This window comes from Antechinus flavipes, chromosome 3, assembly GCF_016432865.1.
Source record: "Antechinus flavipes isolate AdamAnt ecotype Samford, QLD, Australia chromosome 3, AdamAnt_v2, whole genome shotgun sequence".
In the NCBI taxonomy this organism is placed as follows: Eukaryota; Metazoa; Chordata; class Mammalia; order Dasyuromorphia; family Dasyuridae; genus Antechinus; species Antechinus flavipes.
In genome coordinates, this window is record NC_067400.1 from 151,817,520 (window position 1) to 151,844,646 (window position 27,127).

At 35.1% G+C, this 27,127-nt stretch overlaps 2 protein-coding genes across 2 annotated transcripts in view; one reads left to right on the forward strand and one right to left on the reverse strand.

Moving 5' to 3' along the window:
• The window catches only part of FARP1 (FERM, ARH/RhoGEF and pleckstrin domain protein 1), a 299,358-nt gene extending 293,780 nt beyond the window's left edge, over positions 1–5,578 (forward strand). The window contains exons 26-27 of the mRNA XM_051984043.1: positions 465–616; positions 2,875–5,578. Coding sequence (XP_051840003.1) covers positions 465–616; positions 2,875–2,956 — 234 coding nt within the window. The 3' untranslated portion in view covers positions 2,957–5,578. The remainder of the gene's footprint in view (positions 1–464; positions 617–2,874) is intronic.
• Positions 5,579–8,389: 2,811 nt separating this feature from the next.
• Positions 8,390–27,127, reverse strand: part of STK24 (serine/threonine kinase 24) — a 127,659-nt gene continuing 108,921 nt past the window's right edge. Inside the window, exons 7-11 of the mRNA XM_051984044.1 lie at positions 26,501–26,646; positions 24,188–24,311; positions 22,411–22,479; positions 13,147–13,283; positions 8,390–9,501 (exon numbers count right to left, since the gene is read on the reverse strand). Coding sequence (XP_051840004.1) covers positions 9,465–9,501; positions 13,147–13,283; positions 22,411–22,479; positions 24,188–24,311; positions 26,501–26,646 — 513 coding nt within the window. The 3' untranslated portion in view covers positions 8,390–9,464. The remainder of the gene's footprint in view (positions 9,502–13,146; positions 13,284–22,410; positions 22,480–24,187; positions 24,312–26,500; positions 26,647–27,127) is intronic.

A 27,127-nucleotide genomic window follows, 5' to 3' on the forward strand; every position in this document is an offset into this window, starting at 1 on the left:
TGCAGTGAATCCCCATGTTTGCTATCTTTGGTCTAAGGGATACTTTTGTCCAGGTTTTAAACACACAGATTCTCCAGAGACTTGCCTTCAAGGCCCAGTGTGCTGAAGAAACAGCACATCCCCAAACATGGCCCAGGCAGGGCACCAATTTACCCTAGTTCCGGATCCCCATTTTCCGTAAGCAGGGCCTTGGTGAAAAGTAGTCATGGAAGAACAAGAGGACTGGGAACATCAGATTGGGTCTAACTCCTCAGCTTGAGTTTCGGACAATTTTTGAAGTTATTTCACAGGCCACATTTTCCAAGGGAGAATGGCATCATCCACTTTTGCATGCCTCTGTGTCTGAATATCAAGAATGGTGCTGATGAGAAAACTGAGTTAAAGCTCTAGAGAGGATTTACCAGAAGATACTGTGTTTGAGCAGGCTTCTGACTGCTTTCAAAATCTGTTCTCATTACTTCTAGGACAATCATCCCTTAGCCAGTCTGCCTTTATTAGGATATTCACTCACCATTCCCTCGGAATCGGAGAACATCCACAAAGATTATGTGTTCAAACTACATTTCAAGTCCCATGTCTATTACTTCAGGGCTGAGAGTGAATATACATTCGAAAGGTAGGGGTTTTTGGTTTGTTTGTTTTACCTCTTACCTGGACAGAGAACACCTTGTTTGTTGAAGGCTGGGCTTTCTCTGTAATGATGAAGTTAGCTTCTTTTGGCTGAAAGGATCTGCCCTTACAGTATGTCATCATGGCTGGGTGTACTGTGTTTCACAAATAAGTTAATTTTGATATGGATGGGAATCCATACTCTAACACACTTTAATTGTACAGCAGCCAAAAGAATCCTGTAAGTAATGGCATCAATGCTTCATTTGGTACAATGTGGGAGAATTCATATTACAGAAATCAAGTTTTTCAATTTGCTACTTTAATGTTTCCTATAAGAAGCAAAAACAAATTGAATGTGGCTGAGGTTAATGTAGGAAACTAATTGTTTTAATTATTCTGAATTCACCTAAACACTCAATTGCCACCAAGAAACTGCATTTGAATGGGGGCCATCTTTAAATCTGGCTATTCAGTTGTATTTTTCTTCATTTCTTTTCCATCTGCCTCACTGGGAATCTAGTTGCAGAAGCAGTTCCTTGTGCAAAACAGGAATTAAATGTGTGAATGGAAATGAGGGAGAAAATTTGCTAATGATGGATCTGATGCAAAAAAACCCACAAAAATCTTTTTCTTCCTCTTGCCAGAGTAAACTGTAACCAGAAAACAGGTTTAAAAAAAAAGACACTTGAACATATCTGAGAAGAGGTAATTGATAGGGGAGGGAAAGCAGTGCTCACCTATTCATAAATACACTTTCATAAGCAAAGAACCAGAATTCAATTTCAGTACTCAGGTTGGATTAGGGAAAGGAAATATATGTGCTGAGCACATACATTATATGTGTCATAAATGCTAGCAGGAAAAGTTTTTGATCTAAATAGCAATGATCTAAATAGCAATAAAATTGTAGGTGATGTTAAGTCCTATGTAACATCTAATCCTGCATGAGGGATTTAGATTTATAAGATTTTATGTCTAGTAAATTTAGATTTATAAGATGTTTATGTCTAGTAAATTTGGAGAATGCTAATATAGACATCTTTCCAAAAGCAATCTTTGGAGGATCACTAGGGCCATGAAACAGAGTATTTTTCCTTCCTAAAATACACCAATGTCATGAACATCATGTTTCTTGTTCTGGACAGTAAGCTCAACAACTGAGGTAGCAGTTCACTGAGCCCCCATTTGTTTGTGAAGGTAATTTTGAAACATCACATAATAAAGAATATTCTTAATTTTAAGTTTTGTTTAACTTATAAGACAAATTTGATAAAATTAAATAGAACAAAGTACTATTTTGTCATCAGAAACAGACACAGATATGGATATCAAGTTGAGATTTGTGAATAGCATTCTTAATATCACAAAGTTGAGAATTCTCTTGATTTATAGCAGCATGATTCACAAAATGAGATGCTCTGTTGAAATAAAAGCATGCAACCTGTGTCATGCTACCAGACACTGAAATGAAGTTAATGAAGCACATGACCCATACTGTGAAATTGTTTCCCTATTGAAGGGCTCACAAACCACTATTCTTTGTCTTAGAATTTTGCCCTAACTCGAGTTTGTTAGCCTTTAGTTTCCATGTCACTTGTTTTTAGAAAATTTCATGTGACCTCTCCCATTTTCTAAGATCTTTCAGAGGTCATTGAGAATGACTTAGCAATCACATTTCCTGATGGAATTAAATCTGGTTGTCTGGCTAGGTCCAATTTTGGCTCCAAGAACGTGAGGTGCTTCCTTCCCATGTCTTCTATTGCATTTGGTTTTAATCTACTTGAAAGAGAAAAGCAAAATGAAAGCCAAGATTCGGCCTCGCCCATCTTGAGCAGTGCAAGGGTTTTTATGTGGTGTCCCCTCTTGCCTTTTTTCTTGGGCTTAGTATTGATGACCAGCTTCAATTCTCTTCTTGCACATTCCTCCTATTGAGGAATCATTCTGTTACTTAACATTTCTTTTTTATTTATTGGTCTAAAATTGGTCCAATTTTTTATCTTGCAAAGGAACAGATCATTTATACCAAGGATGAAGGTTGGCAACCTGAATCTCCAAACTCCAAATTAGTGTGACTGATCTCGAGCTGAATGCATATTTGCCTCTGGCTTCCCTTCTAGTACCCTATACTGAGTTCTCCAGCATCACATGTTGTGCTTACCTTTACAGAAATCATCAGCATTCTTTAAAATTTGGTTTTAAAAAACCACTTTTTTTCTTAGACAAATTGAAAAAAAACTAATCTTTTCTGTTTTCCTCATCTAGGTGGATGGAAGTGATCCGAAGTGCCACCACCTCTGCCTCACGTGCATGTGTTCTAAGTCACAAAGAATCTCATGTGTATTGATGGCTGAACATCCACGTTTCTTTTTCCAGCAGTTGCTGCTTTTCTAGAGGACATTTGAAATTACTTTCTCTTGTATTAATAATGAAGCCTAGTGAAATTAAAATAAGTGGTTTTGCAGCAACTTTTGTCTGTCCCAGCAAAACTGTTTTTAATCTATTCTTTTCAGCTGTTGACTCCCCATCCCAATGGTAACAGAACCCCACCACCTCCTGTCCCGTGTGGCGTTCTGTGGGTCCTTCTCTTGGTGTGCTGTTTTTTTTTAAAAGCTTGTGCCAGTATTAAAATATCATTCTTAGAGTGCCAAATGACATTTCTTTTCCTCCAAGATTGCACCTTAAAAAGCAGTACAAATGTACCTGCCCCTCCCAATGAAACGTGATCCTATGTGCAAGTGCTTTCTTTTTCTTAAAAAAAAAAAAAAAAGGGAAAAAAAGAAAACTTTTTATTGTTTTGATCAGTAGACTGCTGCATTTTTAAATATAATAATGGCTTTTTCACAGTGTATGATACACACAATAGAGGCAGTCTTACAGTAAAGGGGGTCATTTTCAGATTTTGTTTTTCAATCTTTCTACTTTATTAATCAAGGAATTCCTACTAATTTTCTATTGTTATAAAAGTTTGCAGCACACAAACAATATTTCACTTTGGGGTTTCATGTTATATAATGAGCTACTTACTCTATGACATTTATCAGACCTTTGTCTTGGTGCAAGTTGACCAAACTGTATACCTGTTAATTTTGAAAAGTGATGACTATTTGCAAAACGTAGTTTGTTTTTTAACGAGAAACAATGAAACAAAAGTCCAGTGCAATATTATTTGGGCTATAAATGTACTGTGAATGGTGTGTACAATGGGAAGATATTAAGCTGTGGTGTTTTGCTGTTTGTTTCACAAGCATGAAAATACCTGTATGTCATTAACCATGGGCCATTTGTGACATGTTAAGTTATGAAAAGTGTTTTTTGTTGGCTTAAGTGGATGAAGAAACACTATAAAGTAATGGTACTTATTCCCCCACCCCAAGCTTTCATTAAGACCTATATCCTATTGAAAAGAACTCGTTTTAAAGAAGTATTCTATGGGCATACAATTGTGATTGTCTCTTCATGAACAGGACTCTGCTATTATCTACCCTTTGCCTTCTGGTCATGGGTTATTAATTTGATATTTCATGTGCTGGACTGCTGGTATCCATAGGGTAATTAGGTGCAAACGCAGGCTGCATTTGAAACATTCACATTTAAATATTCCCACTTTTTAAAAAGCATCTTTGACTGTTCCCCAATTTATTAAAGGCATTTTCTAATGCTCACATACATGAGCAAAACAGCAGCTCAATTAACACACCTTTCTTCCCCCTCCCCCACCAGCCAGGTTGATGCTGCCTAACTGAGGATACCAAGGAATGAATTTTTGCTGGAATACAGACTGCATGGAGCTGAGGCTGCCTTTGATACATATGGAAACTACAATTTTGAAATGGATAGTAGCTTTAGACTTGTTAATCATTTGCCTTACAACCAGATGTACCAGATGGTTTAAAGTACTAACAAAAGGGAATAAAAAATACCTCACGCCACCACTGAGCATACTGCAGTTTGAAGGCAATACAACTTGTCCTTTCCTTGCTCCTCCCTCTGACCTGGGTTGGTGGGATTATCTATCACCCTGCACACTGCAATTTCCTTGCCAGGGTGGGGATACAAAGGGAGGAACAGTCAATAAGAAAACAACATTACTGGAGTCAAAAGGGGATGAACTGATGAGGTTAAGAATACTAGTCAGACAAAGGTTTTCTCCTCTGATGTCATAAGAAAATTAGGGGTAAAGGAGAGAGTGGAAAAGATAATACTCCCCACCTCCTCAATTTGCTTATTTGCTTAAGTTATGTTGACAGGAAAACCCAGTGCTGAAAATAGGATTTTAAATGTCTTTCAGTCCATTTCATTTAATCCACCTCATTTCCATATGTAAATCTTAAAGACCAGAGAGGTGAAAGGACAAGCTCCAGAACACCAAGGTAAAAAGAGTGAGAGTCTGGGTTTGAACAAAGGCCTACAAAACTTGAGTAGAAAAATGGCTCTTTGTAGTAGTCCATTCCTCCCACTGCAAACCCAAGTGTTTGGCTGACAAACGGTCCTGCGTTCTCACAGCTACTTAAGGTGCTCAGATCAGAGGCTGTCTTCAAGAACTGGATACATACCAATTGCAAGTTTTTGCAAATAGCTAGCTGTTTTTTCATCTATACCACAAGGATAGATAAGCAAAGTGGGAGAGAACAACATTGTTTTTTAAATTCTGGGTCTTCTTTCACAAACAAAAACCCAAAACCACCAGCTGAGAAATGAGCCAGTAGGTCGGTCTCATCCTCCCACCTTGGATCCTGCCTTGTCCATCAATCAGAAATGGCTAATGACAGCCCTGAGTCTTCCACCATGTTTGAACCAAGGTAGGAGTCCTCCTGGGAGGATGCCTGACTGACGTTCTTCAAGGCACAATACAATTTTCAGAATTCCAGCTTGACCCAGCAAGTGAAGTTTTCAATTACAGTTCAAATGACAAGTATGGAAATGTCTTGACTTAAGGCACATTAAAATGTTTACATTTTAAAAGCCATTTGTGACATGAAGTGGTCTTTGTCAACATTTTCTACTGAGTATAAAGTTCCAGTTCCAAATGCAAAGACATTTTCGAAATTAAAAAAAAAAAAAAATACTCCCTCCACCCCAAAATTTTCTCCCTTTTCTCCTACCCAAAATTTTCCCTTTATCCTTTATTAAATAAGTCTAGTCTATAAGAATTTAGCAACCAAACACGTCAAACTAGTATTACATGTTCCCTTCATTATTTTGCTGCATAAACTTACAATGTATTGTTAAGCTCTGAATCCAGTGGTGAAAGGGTGGTGCTTCTTTAAAATATTTGCACTTTAGGGGTGGATCTGTAAAGCAGCGGACAGGATTGGAGAACAAAGTAAAGATACGTGATATCATAAGGGCAATTTTTCTCAAGGTTGAAAACTGTTTAAAATCCACCCACTGGTCCCAGGCCATGACTATACATCCAAAGCCACATGCATTACCACTCCACTCCCCACCCCCCATCATGATTTTCTGTGGATCTTTATTGACTCTTTACATTTCACAGTATCCGTGGTTAAGAATATTTCCTATGGCTCTCCCCTTTTACTGCCATTTTTGTAATGGAAATACAGTATCTGTTTTTACTTTTAAAGGAAGCATAAAAAACTTACAAACTGACAATGTGTTTTTTAAAAACCACATGCAACATGTTACATAAAAACCAATAAGTAAACCAGACACTTTTTAAGTACAACTCAAGAACAACTGGGGGTTGGGGAGGAGGGGGAGAAGAACTGTTACAGAAATAGAATTGTTTTAATACTTTACTATCAAGGTACCACCTAATGCAATAGCAGCCCCCTCTCCCCCCCAAAGACAAAGCCAATCCATTCCATTAGGCAGTACCCAGGGCTGCTAAAATGTTTCCAAGGGTAAGGTGATTTAACCCCAAATACCAAGTTGGATATTGCCTTGCTACTCTAGGCTAGGTATCCAAATAAAACAAGTAATTTAAAGACCATTTTCTACAATGAGCTGATATGTAACTATGTGTTCAAACTCCAAAATCATAAATTCAGCCACCCTAGAGCCTTACTCACTCAGAACACACAACTCCTCTCTTCTGATGAATGCATTTTCATTATTTTTTGTTTGAGAAAATAAAATAATTTCTCTTAAGTATCATTATGTTCTATTCTAAACAACTAACTTCCAGCCTATCTCTATACAGGTCCATGAAGAATGTCTTCCCTAATATAAATCTAATTTTAAGTCCTACAGCATTCATACTTCTAAGAATTAAGACTTCCAAGTGAGAACTTTAAAGTTCTTTAAAGAAGTGAGACACTTTAAAAGTGAGATAGAATCTTTAAAGTGGAAGGATCTTGAAAGGCGGGCCAGATTCCCTTAAAAAGACCACATCACAGGAGACTAATCTCCTATCAACAGTCTTTCATTTTTGTGAGATGGAGGGCCATTATAGTGCATGAAAGTCTACTACATTATGCATTTATGATTGAGAATTTTCTGAATCTAAGTAAATGCTGCTACCCACAGAAAGCCTAATCCAAACAAAGTCAATAATCCACAAGTTTCCCCCAAATATGAATTGATTTAAAGTAGTTCACATAAAAAAACCAGAATTCAGACTAAAATTATAAGCTGATTAAAGATGATTTAACTATTAACATCAAAGAAGTTTGAATAATAAGCCTGGCTCTTCTGAACAAAATCTACTATTATACAGGATTGTCTCACCACTGAAAAATATACATAGACTTTATTCTTTTCTAAGTTTCAATAGTATTATTACTCTTTCAAAACTGCTATGTCATTTTATTTTTTTTAAAAAAGCCAATAACACATAGCTGCCAGGGGAAAAATTGATCTTTCTTTTAGTGAAATAAACTCAACTGAATTTTAAGTGTATGTGAAACACATAGAAGCTGATTCTGACCATACAGACTCAGCAATTACAAGCTAATAGGCCCCAAATTGTTAGTCTCAAGTATGTTAGGGACAGGTATGCACAACTAGACAACAAATAAGTTGTGTTTATTTCCCAAAATCAAAATGTATCTCACACAGAAATTCATGGCTCAACCAAAGACAGAGTTTCTAAGATCACAATATAACTAAAGGCAGAATTAAAAAAATAAATAAATAAATCAGTGCTTTTCCTCATGCAATGTCCAGCCACCTGAAAACTACTTGGGAATCTTTTTTCTTTACTATAGTACATAATGTACTAAACCAATAAGTATCTCACATATCTAAGCTTTTAATACAACTTAAGTGTTTCCTGGAATTACCTGTCGTCTGGCTCTAACACAAAGACAGGCAAGGAGACATAACATTCTTTAAAAATGATTAACTCTTTAAATATATATGAGAAATAAGGGACCCAATATATCAATATCACCTTGTGTTAAGACATTTACTCATGAAAATCATAAGGCAATTAATTCAGGGATCCTCCCCTACCTCCCCTATACAGAGTAACCAAGAGTTTTCTTTTTACCCTGGGAAAGGCAGGCTCTCCAAGAAGTCAGTATGCCCTGGGAATAATAATGACTGCTACATTATCGCTGTGATTTTAAAGGAAATGAGTATAGCAATCTCCCAAGTATCTGTCAAATATACCAGTAACATTCATCCATATCTCTTCAAGGAAATGCACAGGAGCTTGAATAAAATTCAGGTTTTTAAAATGGGGCATTTCTTCTACTAGTCTTCTGTATAGTTTCCCTTCAAAACTTGAGAGTGTATGCACACATACGCACGCACATGCAAGACACAGGAAATGGTGGAAGGAAACAACTTTCTTCTTAGTCACATTTCAAGATTTTTTTTCAAAACTGGTGTAATATAAAATTTATTCATGTAAGCATTCAGACATGTTTAGGTGGGAAAGATGATATTCAGATTCTACTACAAGGTTCAACAGAATATAGTACTGAAAGGGATGATACATCTGGTGCAAAATTGGCAGTGGTACAATTTAAAACCAAAGTGAAATGAAGATACTTATTCTGGGGGCAAAAGGAGAACTTAAAAATAATTTAAAGCTTTGCGAGGCTAGCCGCGTTCCAATTTAAAACACTGAGAAATAGTACCATCATTAAAAAATGAAAAGCAACCTCTGTGTGTACCAAAAGAGATATGGGGGTCAAAACCAAGAAAATTCTGCATTTGTTTAGGTACAAACAGGAGTTGTCCATAAGAGAGCATAATTATTATTCAATGGCAAATCCTGCAGATACCAACTCAAACCCAAATCACTGGTCACATCATTCAAAATGTACATGTAATAAAGGCAAGGCAATATACTCAGTTATGGCCTGTCAAATATTTACTCCACTAATATTATCTACAGAAGCACTTGGCCATTTTGTACACAGTGATTTTTTTATGCACGCTGAAAGGGTTTCAGTAAAAATGACATTATATACAAATCTGTACACAGATCCAACAGAGCGACTCTCCATCTCCTGTGGGAGTTATCAACTTAAAGCAGGATACCTGAGGTTTCACAATATCTTTAGTTGCCTTATCACAATCCCAAATATACATTTCAGGGTTGGTTTATTTGTTTTTGTGTGTGTTTTTTTTAAAAAGATACTTCCCTTGAATATATGCACTATGGTTAAAATTAAAAACAATAATAATAACAATAACAAAATAAAACTAGCTTTAAGGAGCTGATACACCACCCAAATGGGAGACTTCATCTTGCTGTGGCACACTGAGGAATGTATGTTCTGTGGACAGCTCTCCCTCCTCTGGCCATGGGGGATGATCCCTGCAGTAAGTCACATACCGCTTCAGGGGAGTCACCACAGGGTCTTGTTGATTTAAAAAAAAAAAAAAGGAAAGGAAAGGAAAAGAAAAAACAAAAACCCAAATACCAAAAAAAACCTTCAGTGGGATGAAGTTCCTCCACCACTCAATGAATATCTGGAGAGAGAAAGGAAAAATAGCATCACTTCCCTGACACAATACACCAAGTTAAGCAATAACTGGGAACAGGTGAATTTTAACAAGGAAAACCCATAATTTCCTCCTGCCAAATTATCCAGTTTGTTCCTCTAATCACCTCAAAAGTAAACCTGAAACCCACAAACCCTATTAAGAAAAAAGGGATAAAAGGGCTGGGGAATTGACGACAGAGTCCTTCTAACTAAGCTTCATGTCAGAATACTTCCTAGTTCTCTTTAAAAATCAATTATTTAATTTTCAAGTTTATGAAACACCTGGAGCCCCTCAGGAACACCATGCCTGTTTGTCCAGGGTATCCCCAAAGTATTAATTCAATTGCTTAAAAGTACACTAATACTTTTGGGATTCCCTGTGTAATATATATTTTAAAAACACTTAGTCACTGTTTACCATGTCTCAATTTTTAAGGAATCCAAATTTTTAGCTTAAGAAATGATGCTCAAGACCTAGCTTTATATAAACATGTAACTGATTAATGTCACAGGTAAGAAGCAAAAAATAAATACAGTTCAACCCAGAAAAATACTGGCAATATTTAATACAAGGACAAATGTCTTTTTTCTTATCCAAGGAGAGCTGATTTACTATCTGAACCGCAGCAGAAAAGATGCAGGGCTGAATAAAGAGTGGCAGGCTGGCAGCTGGGGACCTGGCTTAAATTCTCTCTCTGTCCTGAGCTCTGTGACCTCTAACAAATCCTGTCACTTCTCTGGGTCTCAGTGTCCTCATCTGTACAATGACAGAATGGCCTAAATGGCTTATGAGGTCTCTGAGCTCTACATCTGCTATATTTGTGGAAAAACTACTCTATAACCAGAGGTTCTCTGTATTAGAAACAGAGGAGAGATATGAAGACACCTGAAAGGAGGAGGCTGTAGTAGGGAGGCCTTATAAGAATGAGAGGGAAACTCATATTAAGACAAAACATGAATTAACAACTAAGTAATTTAACTATCAACAAGAGAAGAAAAAAAAATCCCACTTAATGGGGGGAGGGGGAGAACATAGAAAACAATTCTTGAGATAAAGAACAAGACTCTTCAAGATGCTTCACTTTCTATAATTGCTTATGACTTGTAAACACATTTCAAAAATTAATTGAGACAATTGAGTACATGACTGATCTAGGACCTTGCATCAGCATAGGAGAAAAAAAAATGTGGACTTAAAAGACAAAAAAATGTCCACCATGAAGAGAATTATATATGCCAATTAGGGAAGCAGAGTACAGAGAAAAAAAGGCAAGGAATTTTTAAAGAGCCTTTGTCAAGCCCAGCGTTAAGTATTTTCCAAATATTATCTTATTTAATCTTCACAACAAGCCTGATGGGTTGAGAAAATTGAGGCAAACCAATGTAAAATAAACTTGCCCTGGTTACACAGCTATTATGTGTACCAAGTCAATTTGAGCTCAGGTCTTCTAAACTCTAAGCCCTTTTCCCTTATATCTAACACCTCACTGCCTATAAAAAACAGAACTATTAATTTTTTTTTCTTTTTATAGGACTCATAATTTCTTTGGCTCAGAGAATTCCCAGGAAAGAGATTCCCTCTACCAATGCAAACTGGAAGCTGCACAGCAATTTATTATCTACATGAGTTGCCAGAACATTGAACATTGAAGTTCATAGCTATGGAGTCACACAATCCTGGGACCAAATTGAGAAAAGAGCACTAGAAATGGTCCTGTATACAATGCCAGGGATGCCTGATCCTCCTGATAATAATCTTCATAATGAAAAAAAAAAATGGAGCTTGAATGTATTCAACAAATGCTAAAAGGGACTTTTCCAGGTTTATGATAATGAAGGCAGTTCATTTTTTAAACATTATACAAATATACAAAAATGTGAAACTCCAAACATTGAGAGCATTAAACATGACACTACAGAGTAGCTTTAGTTTTCTGAAAATGCGCTTGCACAGATGGAGAGAAAGGGCTCAGTCTAGGCCACCTCCTGCTCCAGAGGAGCCATCTTGCTCGGCCTTTCTTTCCATCTCTATTCCAAGGAGAAGGCAAGCTGAAAACTGAAAACTGGCTCACCTGACACAAAACCTCTTTATGCTATGCAATGACAATCCAAGAAGAAACCTGGGAAATTATTAGTCGCAGTCAGTTCTCAATAAGTCACACTAATGAAGGAGAACATTGGCATGGATAATTGAAAAATAAATTTAATTATTCACCTGACTTGGCTAATAATTAGAACAGTGAGTGGAGACTTACAACCTGACTGAGAGCACATTAAACAAAGGAGCCCTAAGTCTCAAAGAGAGAAAGTAGATCCAGAAAGGCAGAGATAATCCATAATGCACAATAACAGGGATTAGAATGTGGTAACTCCACACTTTCTTTAAGCCAAAAAGGGGCATTGGAAATGATCTATGAAGGAGATTTGGTCTAATGAGTTCAATTAATCTGTATATCCTGAAGGATACTGAAGTCTCAGAACTTCTGCATTACTTTGCCTAAAATGACATCCTAAATATCAGATAATAGAATCACGAAGGAAGGGCCTCAGCCAATAAATCCAAATCCCTCCCATTTTACAGATAAGGAAACTGAGGAATAAAGGCCAAGCGATTTGACTAACTTTATACAGCTAGTAAATGACATAACTAGGATAGAAACTTGGATCCTTCTGACTACAGCACAAACAATGAATCAAAAAGTATTTTACTATGTGCTAGGCACTGAGCCACCTGCTATACCATATTGTGATAAACATTCTGACTGGAGCACTAGATTCTAAAAATTTCTTAGGATCAAAAGTTACTGAGAGCTGGAAGGGAAATCCTTCTAAACACCATTTCTATGTCTATTATTCCTGATGAATCCTACAAGTACATATTCAATGAATACCTTTCATGAGACAACTATTTTTGAAGCAAAAGGGCGAGGTGGAGAGTACTAGATTTGGAGCCAGGAAAACTCAGGTCAAATCCCACCTCTACCCCTTTCGTGCCTGTGTGATTTGGGGCAAGTCACTCGAACTCTGCAGAGTTTGGTTTTCTCACTTTTAAGATGAGCTTTATAAACTAGAGGATCTCCTGGTGTCCATTCTAGCATGATCCTTGTCCAGAACACTATGCAATGCTCTGGGCCAAATCTGCCCATGATCCTCCTGAAAAAGATCTCCTGCGTTAGTGCTTAAATGAACTTATCAGGCCCAAAACTTTGTTGTTGGAGGTACTTCAAACCAGGAAATCAAAGCTAGAGTGACAGATGTAGATCAGTGTGTGGTTACAGGCCTGCTCCAATTTCAGCTGCTAGCCATGGCTTTAAACTCTAAAGCATCTTAATTTTTTTTAAAAAAGATCTTCATATCTATGGGGAGGAAAGAGGAAAGAATAGAAAAGAGGAATAAGAACTCCATTAACACATAATGCTATGACATTTTCAAAAGGGCCCAATTTACTGAACTTGGCTACTCAAGCTCCTGACTTCCTTAGATTTCCTTTAACACTGAGATTTTATAGTAAATAGACTCTGTTCCCTTTTGAAACCAGAGTTTAAAAAATAATAATTATTATTTTTTTTTTAACAAACAAGAAATACAAACACTATCACAGCAATTTTCCTTAGAAGATGAGGAGTCTTACCTCTGAAGCCTCTGTACAAGCTGAGACACCATGGTGTCCGAGATCCCAGGACAGGCTTCTTCTGCCAAATAAATTGCACCTCTCAATTCTTCAATGGATCCCATGTTGCCTCCACTTGCCTGGCTTTTCTCTTTCAACTTGAAAACCAAAAGAAATATATATACGTATATATATATATAAGCAAAGGAACTACTTCCAAGAATATGAACACATGGGCACAACACTGAGTTCAATTTGTGAATTCTTTTTTAGGTTGTATTTCCAGCTTTACTTCTGAGAATCTAAGTAGTCCTGGAATCTGTCTTTTTTTTCTAAACAAGGACAGGTAAGAGAAGAATTTCTGCAGTTATTTAGAGAGAATACAGTGAAAACAATGCTTGAAGAGCAGTAGTTACATATTACTTATATATCTTACATGTGGAAGAACAGACATTACCCAAAATAAGAGCATACTTATCTTTTTTTTCATATAATGTTATTTTTTTAACATAGCCTTCATTTCCAAGTATATCCCTTTCACTTCTCCTATACAGCAACCATTGCTTGTAACAAAAATTAAAAACAAAACACACAAAAAGAATTTCAGCAAAACCACTGACTATGATCTCATAGTGATCTCTTAGAGTCTGTATATGGAAGATTCCTCCCCATCCTCTTCTTGGGGATCCAAGCGTGGTCTTTCTAATGACAGAGTTCACATTCTAATCACTGTTTGTTTTCCTTTTCTGGCTCTGCTGATTTCACTCCCATCCTCTCTCCCTTTCTTTGCATTCTTCATTTTCGTGGTTTCTTTTGGGACTGCAATACTCCATCATAATCATGTACCACCACTGGCTTAATCATTTTCTAATCGATAGCCACAACTTTTGTTTCCTGTTCTTTGCTCCCACATAAAGGACTATCACTATGAATGAATGAATTTAGAATTTGTGGAAGTTCAACCTCATCTTTGACCTCCTTGGGTTATATGCTCATTTCAATTCAAAAGACATAAGTGGACAACTTCTCAAAGAAATTTATCACATTGTAATCCTGTACATCTTAGATTTCTTCTGGGGCAAAAAATTATTCCTTCAAACTAGTCCAAAAGTCTCTAAATTTTGACCCAACAAAGGTCTACATCCTAAAGATAAATTTTTTTTTTCAAAAAGAAAAAAAAGAAAGAAAAAGCACATGCACAAAATATTTGATTCAGTTCTTTTTTTGTGTGGTGGCAAAGAACTGAAGAGAGAGAGAATTCACTAATTGAAGAATAACAACACATCATAGTACATGAATGAAATGGATTTCTATTGTGATGTGAAAAATAATGGAATGACTGTTTCAAAGAAACCTGGGAAGATTTGCAAGAATGAAGATATAGGAACTGAACAGAATCAGAATAATTTATATAATTTCAACATTGTGAAGACAAACAACTTTGACTCAGGAACTTAAATTAAATGCCATGATCAAGCAGGATTCCAATGAGCCTGATGCATGCAACTCAAGTTCTTGATCTTAGAATGATCCAAGTGAGATATCTATTTTTTTTTAATATAGCATAGCCTATGCAGAAATGGCCTATGTTTACTTGTTACAAAGGTTTTGTTTTTCTTGTGTCTCCTCTCTCCCCCTCCCCCTCATTCCTCCTTTCTTATTTCCTGGCAATGAAGGTCAAGGAAGTGGGAAGGAAAAGATTTTTATTAAAAAAATAAAAATCTAATTAACCCTCCCAAGAAAATAACTATTTCACTATTTTGCTGCAGTTACTATACTATCTATTTCTTACTCTGAACCCTTCTGAAGTCATCATGTACTAAGATTATATCATGTACCAGACAGTGCACTAGGTCCCTTGGATACAAAGACAAAAACAAAACAGCTGTTCATTTCAAGGAGATTAAGAAAAGAAATATATATAGTCTTTAGCTCTTGGGCTGATGCAGCTGATTTCCTGGGACTGACAAAGCTTCTCTCTATAGGTAGATACTAATCCCATTCAAATGACAGACATAAAACCATATCCATAACTCAAAAACTTATCCAACTCAACAGGTTCTAGCCAAGGCTTACTGTCGATATAAACCACGATACAAGTGTCAGAGTAAAACATTAGTGGAAACACTCAACAAAAAGCAACCCCAAATCCCAACATATTCCACACCAAGTATTCGGCTTTGATTTTAATAAAATTCTACTTACTGTCTTTTATATCTGGTTATTTTTACATATAAAATTTAATAAAGATAAATTTTAAAGTTAAATTAATATTTAAATTCAACAAACATGTACTAAGCTTATATCATGTACCAGACACTGCACTAGGCCCCTTGGACACAAAGACAAAAACAAAACAGCTGTTCATTTTAAGGGGATTAAGAAAAGAAAGGTATTTTAAAAAGATGTTAATTATGAACAATAGTTTGTGTAAATTCACAGATAAAAGATTAAAAATCACTTTGGTGAAATTTCAGTCCTCAAATTTGATTTGAATACAAATTTAAAAATGAGAATAATATTAAGTAAGTTTGAAAATTTAGACAGTAAGCAGATTGTAAGGACTTTCAACAAAAGACTGAGAAATGCAGTGCTTGTACTAGAGACAGCATGAAAATGCCTGGACCTTACAATTTTGGAAGTTATATGAAAGATGACTTGAAGAAAGGAGAAAATAAAATCAGGAACAATTAGGAAGTTTTCATAGTCTAAATAAGAGGTCACAAGTGAAGCCAATAAATATAGAGATCATGGTGCCTATTCAGCTGAATGCGCAGATGTTTTGAATAGTTTCACAATGCACGCATATGCACATTTAAGTATATGTGAATTTTATATATATATATATGTATTTATTATGAATATGCACACACATACACATATAAAACCAACATATCTCTAATATATTTGGGAACTTTTTTTTTTTTAATGGGGGGAGCTACAATTGTTGCTACTGGAGTAGAGTAGCAGCTATTCGCCTATTAGCTTTGAAATTCAACAAGTGATCCCTCCTAGTTACTAATTATTTGCTCAGAGTATTAAAGGACTTCTTCAAAGTAATGCCTCTGAACTGTTTCGCATTTGAACAATGAAGATGCACTCTCTCCACAATATTTAATGGTCAGTTTCTTTATCCCTGGCATTGTGATATAACTATTTGTACATCTGCTCCAACAATAATTTAGGTCCATTATCTAGGAACTTCACTAGTTATTAGAAGTGGCTGGTCTTTATAGGTAAAAACCCACATATGCAAACATATGCAAAAAAGGAACTTAAAACTGATGTCAGAGATCACATGGGTGACAAGTATGAACCGTTACTTATGACCCTTTCAAATTCCTATGAATCAAGAATCATTTTGTGTCTCTGTCTCAGGAATTGTGCTGAGCACGTTTTGCTAAAACATACCAGAGACAAGGAAGAAATATCAAAATTTTTACAGCAAGTTTCTTTGATAATAGTTTCATTTCTCAAATATATAATGAATATAGAATAGACTCCAATATAAAAAGAACCATTCTTAAACTGACAAATGGTCAAAGCATATATAAACAGGGAGTTCAGAAGAAGAAATCAAAGCTTTTTATACTCATAAAAAACTAAATCACTACTGATTATAGAAAGGTAAATTAGAACAATTCTGAGATACCACCTCACACCTATCAGAAATGACAAATGCTGAAGGAATGAACTGTTCATAGAGTAGTAAAGTGATCCAATCATTCTGGAGAACAAGTTGTAAAAAAGCCCAAAGCACTAAAAACTGTGGAGAGTCTTTGATCCAGCATATCACTACTATGTAGTGTACACCAAAGAGATCAAAGAAAAAAGAAATGAACTCACATGTACAAAAACATTTACAATAACTTTTTGTGGTGGCAAAGAACTAGAAAGCAAGGGGATGCTTATCAATTGGTGAATAGTTGTGACATATGATTGTGACAGAGTACTACTGTGTTGTGAGAAATGATAAGAGGAGAGGTTTCAGAAAAAAATATGGCTAGACTTATATGAACTAATGCAAAGTGAAATGACGAGACCTGGAAGATCACAGTGAACAGTACCAACAATATTATACATGATCAACTATGAAAAAAATAGTTGCTCTGATCAAGACAATAAATCCAAGATATTCCTAAGAACACATGATGAAAAAAATGCTATCAACCTCCAGAGAGAGACAGAACTGATGAATTGAGTGCCAATTGAAACCTAATTCTTGTTTTTTCTTTGTTGTTTTTTCTATTTTTTTGGGGGGGCGGGGGGTGCAATATGGCTAATATGGAAATAAGTTCTAATAATTTCACATATACAATTGATATCATTTTGCTTACTTTCTTAGTGATTGGGGAGGAAAAGAATATAAGACAAAATATAAAAATAATGTTAAAATTTTCATTTCTTTTGTTGTTTGCTTGAATTTTATTTTCCTTTCTCATTTTTCCCCTTTTTGATCTGATTCTTCTTATGCAGCAAGATAATTGTACAAATACATATGCCTATATTGGATTTACATATATTTTTACCATGTTTAACTTATATTGGATTACTTGCCATCTGGGAGAGTGGGTGGGGGAAGGGGGAAAATTTGAACACAAGGTTTTGTAAGGGTCAATGGTAAAAAAAAATTATCCTTGCATATATTTGGAAAAGAAAAAGCTTCAATAAAAAAATTAAAAATAATGCTAAAAATAAATTTAAAACAAACAAACAAATAAACCTAACATTATCAGGAAAATGGAAAGTTAGGGATGCCCCAGAAAATTCCTCTGGTCTATTTATGGTATAAATCAAGAAGCATCAAATGCACAGCCAGGTGGCCATACACAGCCCATAATACTCCTGCTTGCCACTGGAAAGAGATCAAAATATAATTGAAAAATAGTTAAACTAAATAAAAATACAATAAAACATTGATATTTTAAAAAAGAAAAAAAATGAATAAAGCCGAGGAACTGGATGGTTAGGGTGTTAAAAGTATGTCAAAAAATGACCAATCACAATTCTAGAGGGGTTTTGGTGAAATATTATTTATATTCAAAGAGAAGTAATGAAACCCTCAAATTAAGACATTTAATAAAAGGAGGTTAATGTTCCCTAGTATGATGGCAGAGCTAAACACTTAATTCACTGAGAAAGGAAGGTAAGTGTTTTGGAGGTTAAATAGGACAGAATTTTGATTGGGTGACAGATATAGATTCAAAGAACACGAAAGGATGTGGAAGTAACAAGGAGAAGCAGGAAGTGTCACAACAACCAATAAGTTTGGGTTAAGCATGAAAACATAACTAAAGGTAGAAGGGAAACTATCATCAAGACAGAGTTAGAGCTCAACAAGTACAAGAAAACTGAGGGGATGAGAAAGGAAAATGAAAGCTACTTTAAGATGAAAGCCAGTTTGTTATCTACAAAAAAGACATTTTAGAAAGCAGATCACTACAGTGGGATACTAGTAGGGTGAAGTTGAGCGAGGAAAGGAATAAGGGACAGATACTGAGAGAGCGAGCGAGCGAGCAGGGTTTAAATGATGACAAAAGAGGGTTCAGAATCACTGGGATGAGAAGGAAATGGAAGAACAGAAGTTAATTTGGATAGGTTATCATCATTCAGAGATGTTCCACCTAGAGTGGGGTTGTCCCAAGGTATCAGACAATATTGTGTAGCTACAAAGGTTTTCTCAGAGGAGAGCAAGACAACTGCTGTGGAGCTGCAGGTGTTGAGAGACAATTGCTGAAATGGATCAAAATGGCTGTTCTGAGAGGTCCTTATGGAAGCCTTCCTGGGCTGGCACAGGCTGGACAATGCAGTGGAATGTTAGCATCCACACAGATACAGGGGACCAGTTCCATTATTATATACAGTGAGAATTGTTTTGTAACTTATCCAGCTCTGGCATTTCAAGATGATTTGGCAAATTTCAGTGTCCCATTCCTAGAAAGTTTTTCTCTTTAGTTCTTATCATTCTAGAAATCAATGATTTGCATTTACTAAATATGGCAATGGAATCTGAAAGAAAAGATGTCATATAAGACAACATTAGGGAAAGCTGAGCATTTCAACTTTATAACATAGATCTGTTTCTCTTCTTCCTGGATTGCAACACATTTGATCTGGAAACTTTCACCAAAGGAACTGGAATTTCTCAGAGCTAAATGTACAATAGTAATTAAGACTCTTTAAATGAGTAATCTGTAATTGCCCTTCTTCCATGAACTTAACCCTGGCTATACATGTCCACATTAGCATTTCAAGTGAAAGCTTTGGAATAGGGTAGAAATGTAACTCAGAGCAAGTGGAAATTCTGTAAAGTGATTAAGTATATCAAAGACCTTATAAAATCATAGGACCACACAACTCAGTCTGTCAGAGAACTCAAATATCACCCAGTTCAAACCCCTCATTATCTACAACTGTGACATGACATTGGCATTTAATTTTTTTCCTGTGTTGTTCCCCCTACCCCACCTCCTATCTATTTGGAAGAACAGTTATGCCCCAGAAAGGTTTCTTCATAGTTGCATAAAATCTTGTTTCTGAAATAACCTCATTGCCCAATTCATTATTCTTGTCTTGTAGGGTTCCTCCAGCTAACAGCTTGAACTTTCAGGGCTCTTGTTTTTGAAAAATAGAAGAATTTCAATTTTGGATATTGTCATATGTTTTCACCATTTTATTTTTTCCCATTAATTAGGCTATATAAAGCTAGTAGATTAAACAGAATTTTGAAATGTAAAAGCAAAAAATAGACAGATGATAGGTGACAGATGACATGCCCAGCCAGGTCAAACAGATAAGGAGACAGACTTAGACTGTGAGCCCAGATTCCCAAATAAAAGCTCTTTGTACTACTTTCCCAACATTTAATGATAATCTGGGCCAATAAAGTGTTTTACAGTACTAAATGAGATTAAAACATACAGAGAGCACTTAGTACTTCATCAAAGAAGTACTTCCCAAATCCAAGATATGATTTATTCTTTTTATTGGGGCAAATTTGGGGATATTCTTCTTTAAAAAAACTGTCGCTTTAAGTTCATGAAAAAATTTAAAAAATTAATTTAAAGACAGGACATAAAAAGAAACCTATGGAAATTAGAGAACAAACTGATAATTATTCAAATTTTATTAGTTAGATTATGTTGGAGCTCCTCAAGAGTTGGGACTAACTCATGTCTTTCCGTTGTACTTCCAGCTCTTAGCACGGGGCTTGAGTTGGCAATTAATAAATGTTGGATGGCCCACAAAAAAGAAAAAAGAACGCACTAGATTCCTCCTGGTGTTAGCTAAGGAAATATTCCTGAATGTTTCTTCCATGAGTCCACCAAAAAAAAAAAACAAAAAACAAATCCCAAACTACAACTTAGCATATCCTATGACCTTCTGTTTATTGTAGGTCTAAGAGAACACTGGTAAGATTCTGTACAATACAATAAACAACTGGAAAACTATCAACTCTGCTCTACCATATAAGAGTAAAATCAAAATTGCATTATATAAATATAGTAATGATAATGAGAAAAAAATAAAGGTACTGTTGAGGAAATCATAAAACCTTTAACTTTAAGCATGAAAGCAGCTCAATGCTACAAATCAATAAACTTGGGTGAATGGTATTATTAAATTATCCACCAATACTGACATTTGCATAATGGAATGCTAATTTATGGCCTAAATCATGATCTGTTAAATACTCTAAACCACTTAATGAGAAGCATACAGAACCTATTTATGGTACAGTAGACAGGTACAGGTATGCAAAGCCAGGAAGAGACAAGTTTGACTCAGCCAAGAGGCTTATGAGCCGTGTAATCCTGAGCAAGTCATGTGCCTTGAACTCCTCATCTATAAAGGGAGGGGAAGTAGACAAAATGACACCTAAGGTCCTTTCTAGCTCTAACCACTATAAGCATTCCCATTTCTGTGACAGGAAGCCCTAGTCTAACCGTAGTCAGTACTTGTAGAAGCAAGAGGCCAGGGTTACTAGATAAGGCTATGATGAGACATAATGAGTAGGAATTCTGATGGAAGAATAGAATATATTCCGTAACTTTTCAAAGACTAAAAGGAAGTAAATGGGCAGGACTAAAAATTCCTTTTTAAGAAAGGAGACCTTAAGGAAGTCTTACATGACATTTACAATGAACAGTACCAGTTAACTATTGAATGTAGGCATGGCGTGGCTGGACAATAGATGTTAGATAAATAAAAGAGATCAAAGTGCTAAAAAAAAAAAAAAAAAAAAATTACTGGGCTCTGCTGCTTTCTTATGCAAAAATCTACTTTTGGGCATCTTACTTTACATTTTACTTTTGCCAAAGTCAAAATCAAAATGGATTGAACTAAAATTATACTTAAGGGGGTTAAAAAGTTATAGCTAAAATTTAAATTTAAGACCCATGCTGCATAGTTCCATGTACTTTTACTAATTGGTATTCACTGCTTATCCCTACCCAGAAAAAAAAAAGACTACATGACATCCCTCTGGCTGACCCTCAGCCAGCAATAGGGTGAAAAAGTGGCCAACGAAAAGTTGCTTAAAAGGAAGGTGAAGAGGCGGGTCAAGATGTAAGGTGTGAGGATGGGGCATTTCCTTAGACTTGTGACGCCAATAGCAAAGAACTGGAAAGGGAGGGAATGTCCATCAATTGGGGAATGGCTGAGCAAGCTACGTATGTGAAGGCAATGGGAATATTATTGTTCTATAAAAAATGATGAACAAGCTGATTAAAGAAAGGCCTGGAAAGATTTATACAAACTGATGCTGAGGGAAACAAGTAGAACCAGAAATACATTGTACACAATAACAGCAAGAATGTGTAATGATCAATTCTGGAAAGCTTGGTTTTTCTCTGTAGTTCAGTGATCCGAAGCAATTCAATAGCAAGTCCCAACTTGGACAGAAAATGCCATCTGTATCCAGAAAGAGAACTATGGGGATTGAATATAAATAACACATGCCATGTTCACTTCTTTTTTTTCTATTTTTTTAATCTCCTGTGGTTTTTTCTCTTTTGTTCTGATTTTTCTCTCTCAAAATGATTCATAAAGAAATATGCATTTAAAAAGTTAATATGCATGTATAATGAGAAAATAAATTTTAAAAAATATATTTGTGGCCCTAAGTTGCATTCTTAGTATTTAAATAGAGTTTCAAACCAATTTCTGAATCTGTTTAAAAGCATCTATATCTTTCATTTACCATTCTCTTAACATTATCAGCACTACAAAAAGACCTATCTCTAAAATAAAATAAATACTGACAATATTAGCAATCTTACTTACCTCTGCAAATAAAGGAGAAATGACTGTAGATAAGCATTGAGACAAAGGCCTCTTTGGAATATCTTTCACCTTAAAAAAAAAATTAACATAATTTGATAATTTGTGCTACATTTTACAAAATTTACTTTCAAATCTTATGAAGTATAACTCTATTTACAGAGAACTTAAACCACTTACATTGTGGCATTTAAACTTGAAGGCAGAGGGAAAAACATGCTTTCAAGTTCATTATCAATGAATTTAAAGTAATCACAAACTTTTTTATATCTCATTAGACCAGAAGGCTGCATATAACAAAATCAAATATATAAAGATAGACAAACCAGATCGTATACCACAATACAAAAATATAGTCACAAGGTTCAAAAAAAGTAGTTTTTTTTTTTTTTTAATTAAAAAACTACAACAACAACATAACACTATATACTTTTATGCTACATGGAGTGAGAGATTGGGGTAGCCCCCACTTCAGGGAATTTTCATTCTAGAGAATAAAGAGCAACAGAGGAGAAAGAATGGAAAGATAATGTACAGAGAAGAATAACAAACTATTTAGGACAGTCTGTGATAACAATGTTTTTCCTCATTGCAGAAAAGTATAATAAAATCTTATTATTTTGATTCATAATTATTCCTGGTTTACACCCATTCCATAAAAGAAGCTAGGGTAAATTTTAATCTTTAAATTATTTATGGAGAAATGTTTTTTTTTTTTTTGAGGTAAATTAAAATGACACTGTACTCAACATGGGGGTAAGGGAGGATTAAGGGTTTTATAGAGAAAATATCTTAATACTACAGTAATACCTACTTACACACACAAACAACTACTGAACTAACTATATATGATTCAGCTCTTATCAAAGCAGAATCTGTTAAGACCATTACTATGGAACTACTTGTTTGGATAGGTACTACTGTAGCAACAAAAAGTGAGACAGTGTATTAAATAAGAATCAATGGAAGGAATCAGATATAATCCTTAAGGGCATAGGAGAGATTTCTTCAAATATCTAACAGTTTCTCATAAGAAAGAGCAGTAAAAATTATTCTGTTTGGCCCTGAAAGCCATAAAACGTACCAGTAGTTGGAAATTATAGAGGAACAAATTTCTCATCTCCCCTCCCCATATAAGGAAGAACTTCCATTTAATCATTAATTGTCCAAAAAGTGGAATGGATTGCCAGAGGAAAATAAGCTCCCACTAACTAGACATATTTATGAAAGAAAGGCTGTGTGGATGCTGAAGAAATAACTGATGAATTAATGAATAAGAGTTAGAATCGATGACCTCCAAGGTTCCTTCTAACTCTTAAGAGCCTAAACTACAATTTAGGGGTGAAATTCTTTGCACATAACCTTGGTGGTAATATGGTAAACTGCTAGATCTGACAATTAACAAGACAATCAAGCCATGTCCTCTGGGCTTTAGCTAATCTAAATTGATTTTCCTCCAGTTTTAAACTTAAGTAGGAATTTTTAAGATCCAATCAATTTTTAAGTCATTACTAACTTGACAAATCATTTCCTTGAGTCAATCTTTCAAATTCTCATAGTCTGTTTCCAAAATGTTAAATTTAATAGCAAAATTGCATAAATCAGGTGAAATAAGAGATATAACTGTCCAGTGTTCAGAACTGTAAAGATACTCAGCAAATGATTTAACAACTATATTTTAAGTAATTAGGTTCTATTTATATTTGAATACTTGTATTTAATTTTTATTAAACATTTCTGTTTAAATAATTCCATTTATGGTTAAGTAGTAAGAATTTACCTTATTTCTTTCTAGTTCCTGTGGCTGAACTGCTCCATTCTCCAAGTTCTTAGGATCTTTTTCTCTGATTGTAAAGATCCAGTCTCCTGAGTCACTGCCACCTGATGCTTGACCATCTGTTTCTCTTAAAACAAAAATTCAGAAGTCTTCCATCACTAAGTATATTACCACTGAAAGGATTCAATTCAATAAAAGAGGAAGGAAAACAAAACATAGAAATACCAATCAAGGACTAGACAGACAATTAAGACCTAAGGGCCTCTCTACTTCCTAGGTATCAGGCTCACCAAAACTAATGGGTCTGTCTGAAATGGGAAGTTGGCAGTACACTTGCAGTAGAACTTCAGGACTCACAAAGCTGAGTCCTGAAAGGAGATTTGAACAACAAGCAGAGCAATCTCCATTCAAATTAGGATCCTTCTGATTTTATAAACCAAATGGCAAACACTGTATTTTCTCATTGACACAGAAAAAGAGGCCACTACTTAGAAAATAAGATGGCTACCACTTTGCTAATCAGGTGAAGACTATGTATGGTAATCTTCAATCTTTAGGTTTCCCAAGTCCATAAATCAAAAAGAAGTTCTTTTCCTTTCAGGACTTTGCCTATAAACAGGACAAGCTGGTATCATGTCAGTGTTGTCCTGTGGTCTGAATGACTAAATTCAGATCACATAAAATGAAATCCAGAAAGGAATTACAAATTTTCTACTCACTAGTGGTTTGCTGGTTTTTGTTTGTTTGTTTTTTTGTTTTAATTAAAAAAGTATCTTGAAAGTAAAGTTTTAAAAATACCAAAACAATACTATGTATACTTTGACACTTTTCCCATAAATCTTAATTATTTTCAATTTTAGACTAATCCAAATTTTCAGTCTTAATCCCATATGTTTTTAGGATGTTCTTTTCTCACTAACTCAGAATTTTTGAGTCTGAATTTTTAGGACTCTGAGACTTTAGAAGTAAAAGTTCTTTCTAGTTCCTCCTCCTTAAATAGCTATTGTTATATCCTTCCTTAATCAGAGAAAATCTATTATCTGGCTAAGGTGGTAGAAGCTAAAGAAGTTACTTTTAAATTTTCTTTCTTGACTTCATTAGCTGAAAAGTAATGGAAGTTTAAAGAATGTTATGAATAAAAACTTAACAATATTTTAAAGCAGACTAATATCAGTATTTTCAAGCAAAGAGAACCAATTCAAGATTAGCAATTTTAATTCTTGGGAAATTCCACTTATGGCATGAAGGGGTTAACAGGACATTAATATATTATAAAAAGGAATCTTAACAAAGTCAACGCTTCAATCTGATACATTTACTGCCAAAAATTCATAAAGTAATTTGAAGAAACATTTTCTGCTTTGTGATTTTCTGATTCTAAGAGCTATAGAAGGCTGATTAACATTGTGGCCCACTCAGGCAAAGAAATTCTTTCAAGTTTGATCACTTAACACAATTTTTACTATAAGCTAAAGGTACCCAGAAGGTATATAAATTGAAATAAACCTATTCACCAACTTAAACTGTGTAAGCTGCAAAATAAATCAACTGTGAGAAAAAAGAACTCAAACCCTTCTATCAAACCATTCACAAGTGAGCACTTCCATTACTGAATGTTCATAGGACATAGGACATATGTCATAGGACAAATATGAACATTATTACTCATAGGAGATGTTGATCTTAGTGAACATATAATAAGAAAAAGATGCAGCCCCATTTGCTAAAATTCATAGGGATTTGGAGATGAGGTAATCACAAGTGCCTTTTTACCAGTACAAAGTCACAAAGTCATAAAATACACCTCAAGTAGGAATTTAATTTCTCAACTTTTAAGGGCATCAATCAGCTCTCTTCATAAAAGACACATATATTCTTTAAAACTTAGTGCTTATCACTCAGTGACTTTACATATATGACAATACATTTTTATTCCTTATTTATTTTAATGCCTTTTCTTTCTCTAAAGAGATTATAATCTGATGTTATCACACACACATCAATTTCCTTCGCCATTCCTATATTTAGTTCACATATTATATTTTCAAACATCCCATGTTTTACATCCAAATGATGTATCAAATCCATTCAATTTCTGATTTTCATTTAGCTTGAAGTATCAAAACATTTCTTTTGGAGAAACCATAAGAAATACATATACTTAACTTCTCTCCCTTCCTTAACACATCCCTGAAGCAGTAAAATAAAAGCTTGTAAGACTACCTTTCTGACATCTGAAGTGCATTAGAGGCAGTAAATACCAGAGGAAAAAATGACAGCTGGACAATGAATAGTTAACAGATGGGAGATACTCACGTGTCTGAATCTTCTGAACTGGAGTCATCTTGGCTCTGTTCAGCCTTCCATCTCTTGTACCTGTCAATGAGCTCTGTCAAGTAAGATGTTTTCTTTGCATTCCTTATTATAAACTTGTGTTTCAACAACTCCTTTGCTGTAGGTCTCTTGAAAAAACAAAAGTCAGTAAGATGATGTTCACTAATTTACGCCTGAAGGTTATTCTCCAGAATCCCTCCCCCTTGGCATTTCCAATGATGACACCACTACAAAACTAGACTTTTCCAGTTGAGCATACAGGAAAGTGGTTCTAAATTGTCTCTTTCTACTTTGTCCTTGTCTTGATACTTATATAATCCAATGATTTTTGCTATGAACCTATTTTGGGCCAGGTACTATGCTAAAGATACAAAGAAAATAAAAAGAGGAGATAATTTTTAACTGAGAAAATACAACATTTGTATGCAAATTAAACTTAGATACATGATAGTTTGACATAAAATGCTATAGACAGCCCATGGCAACTACAAGCTCTGCAGGTTGTTATCAAAAAGCCAAAATGGCTCAATTTTTAAAAACATGTCTTCCAAAAAGAAATTCATATAACATAGAGTAGGAATACTGTCTAAAGAAAATCTATGCAGTACC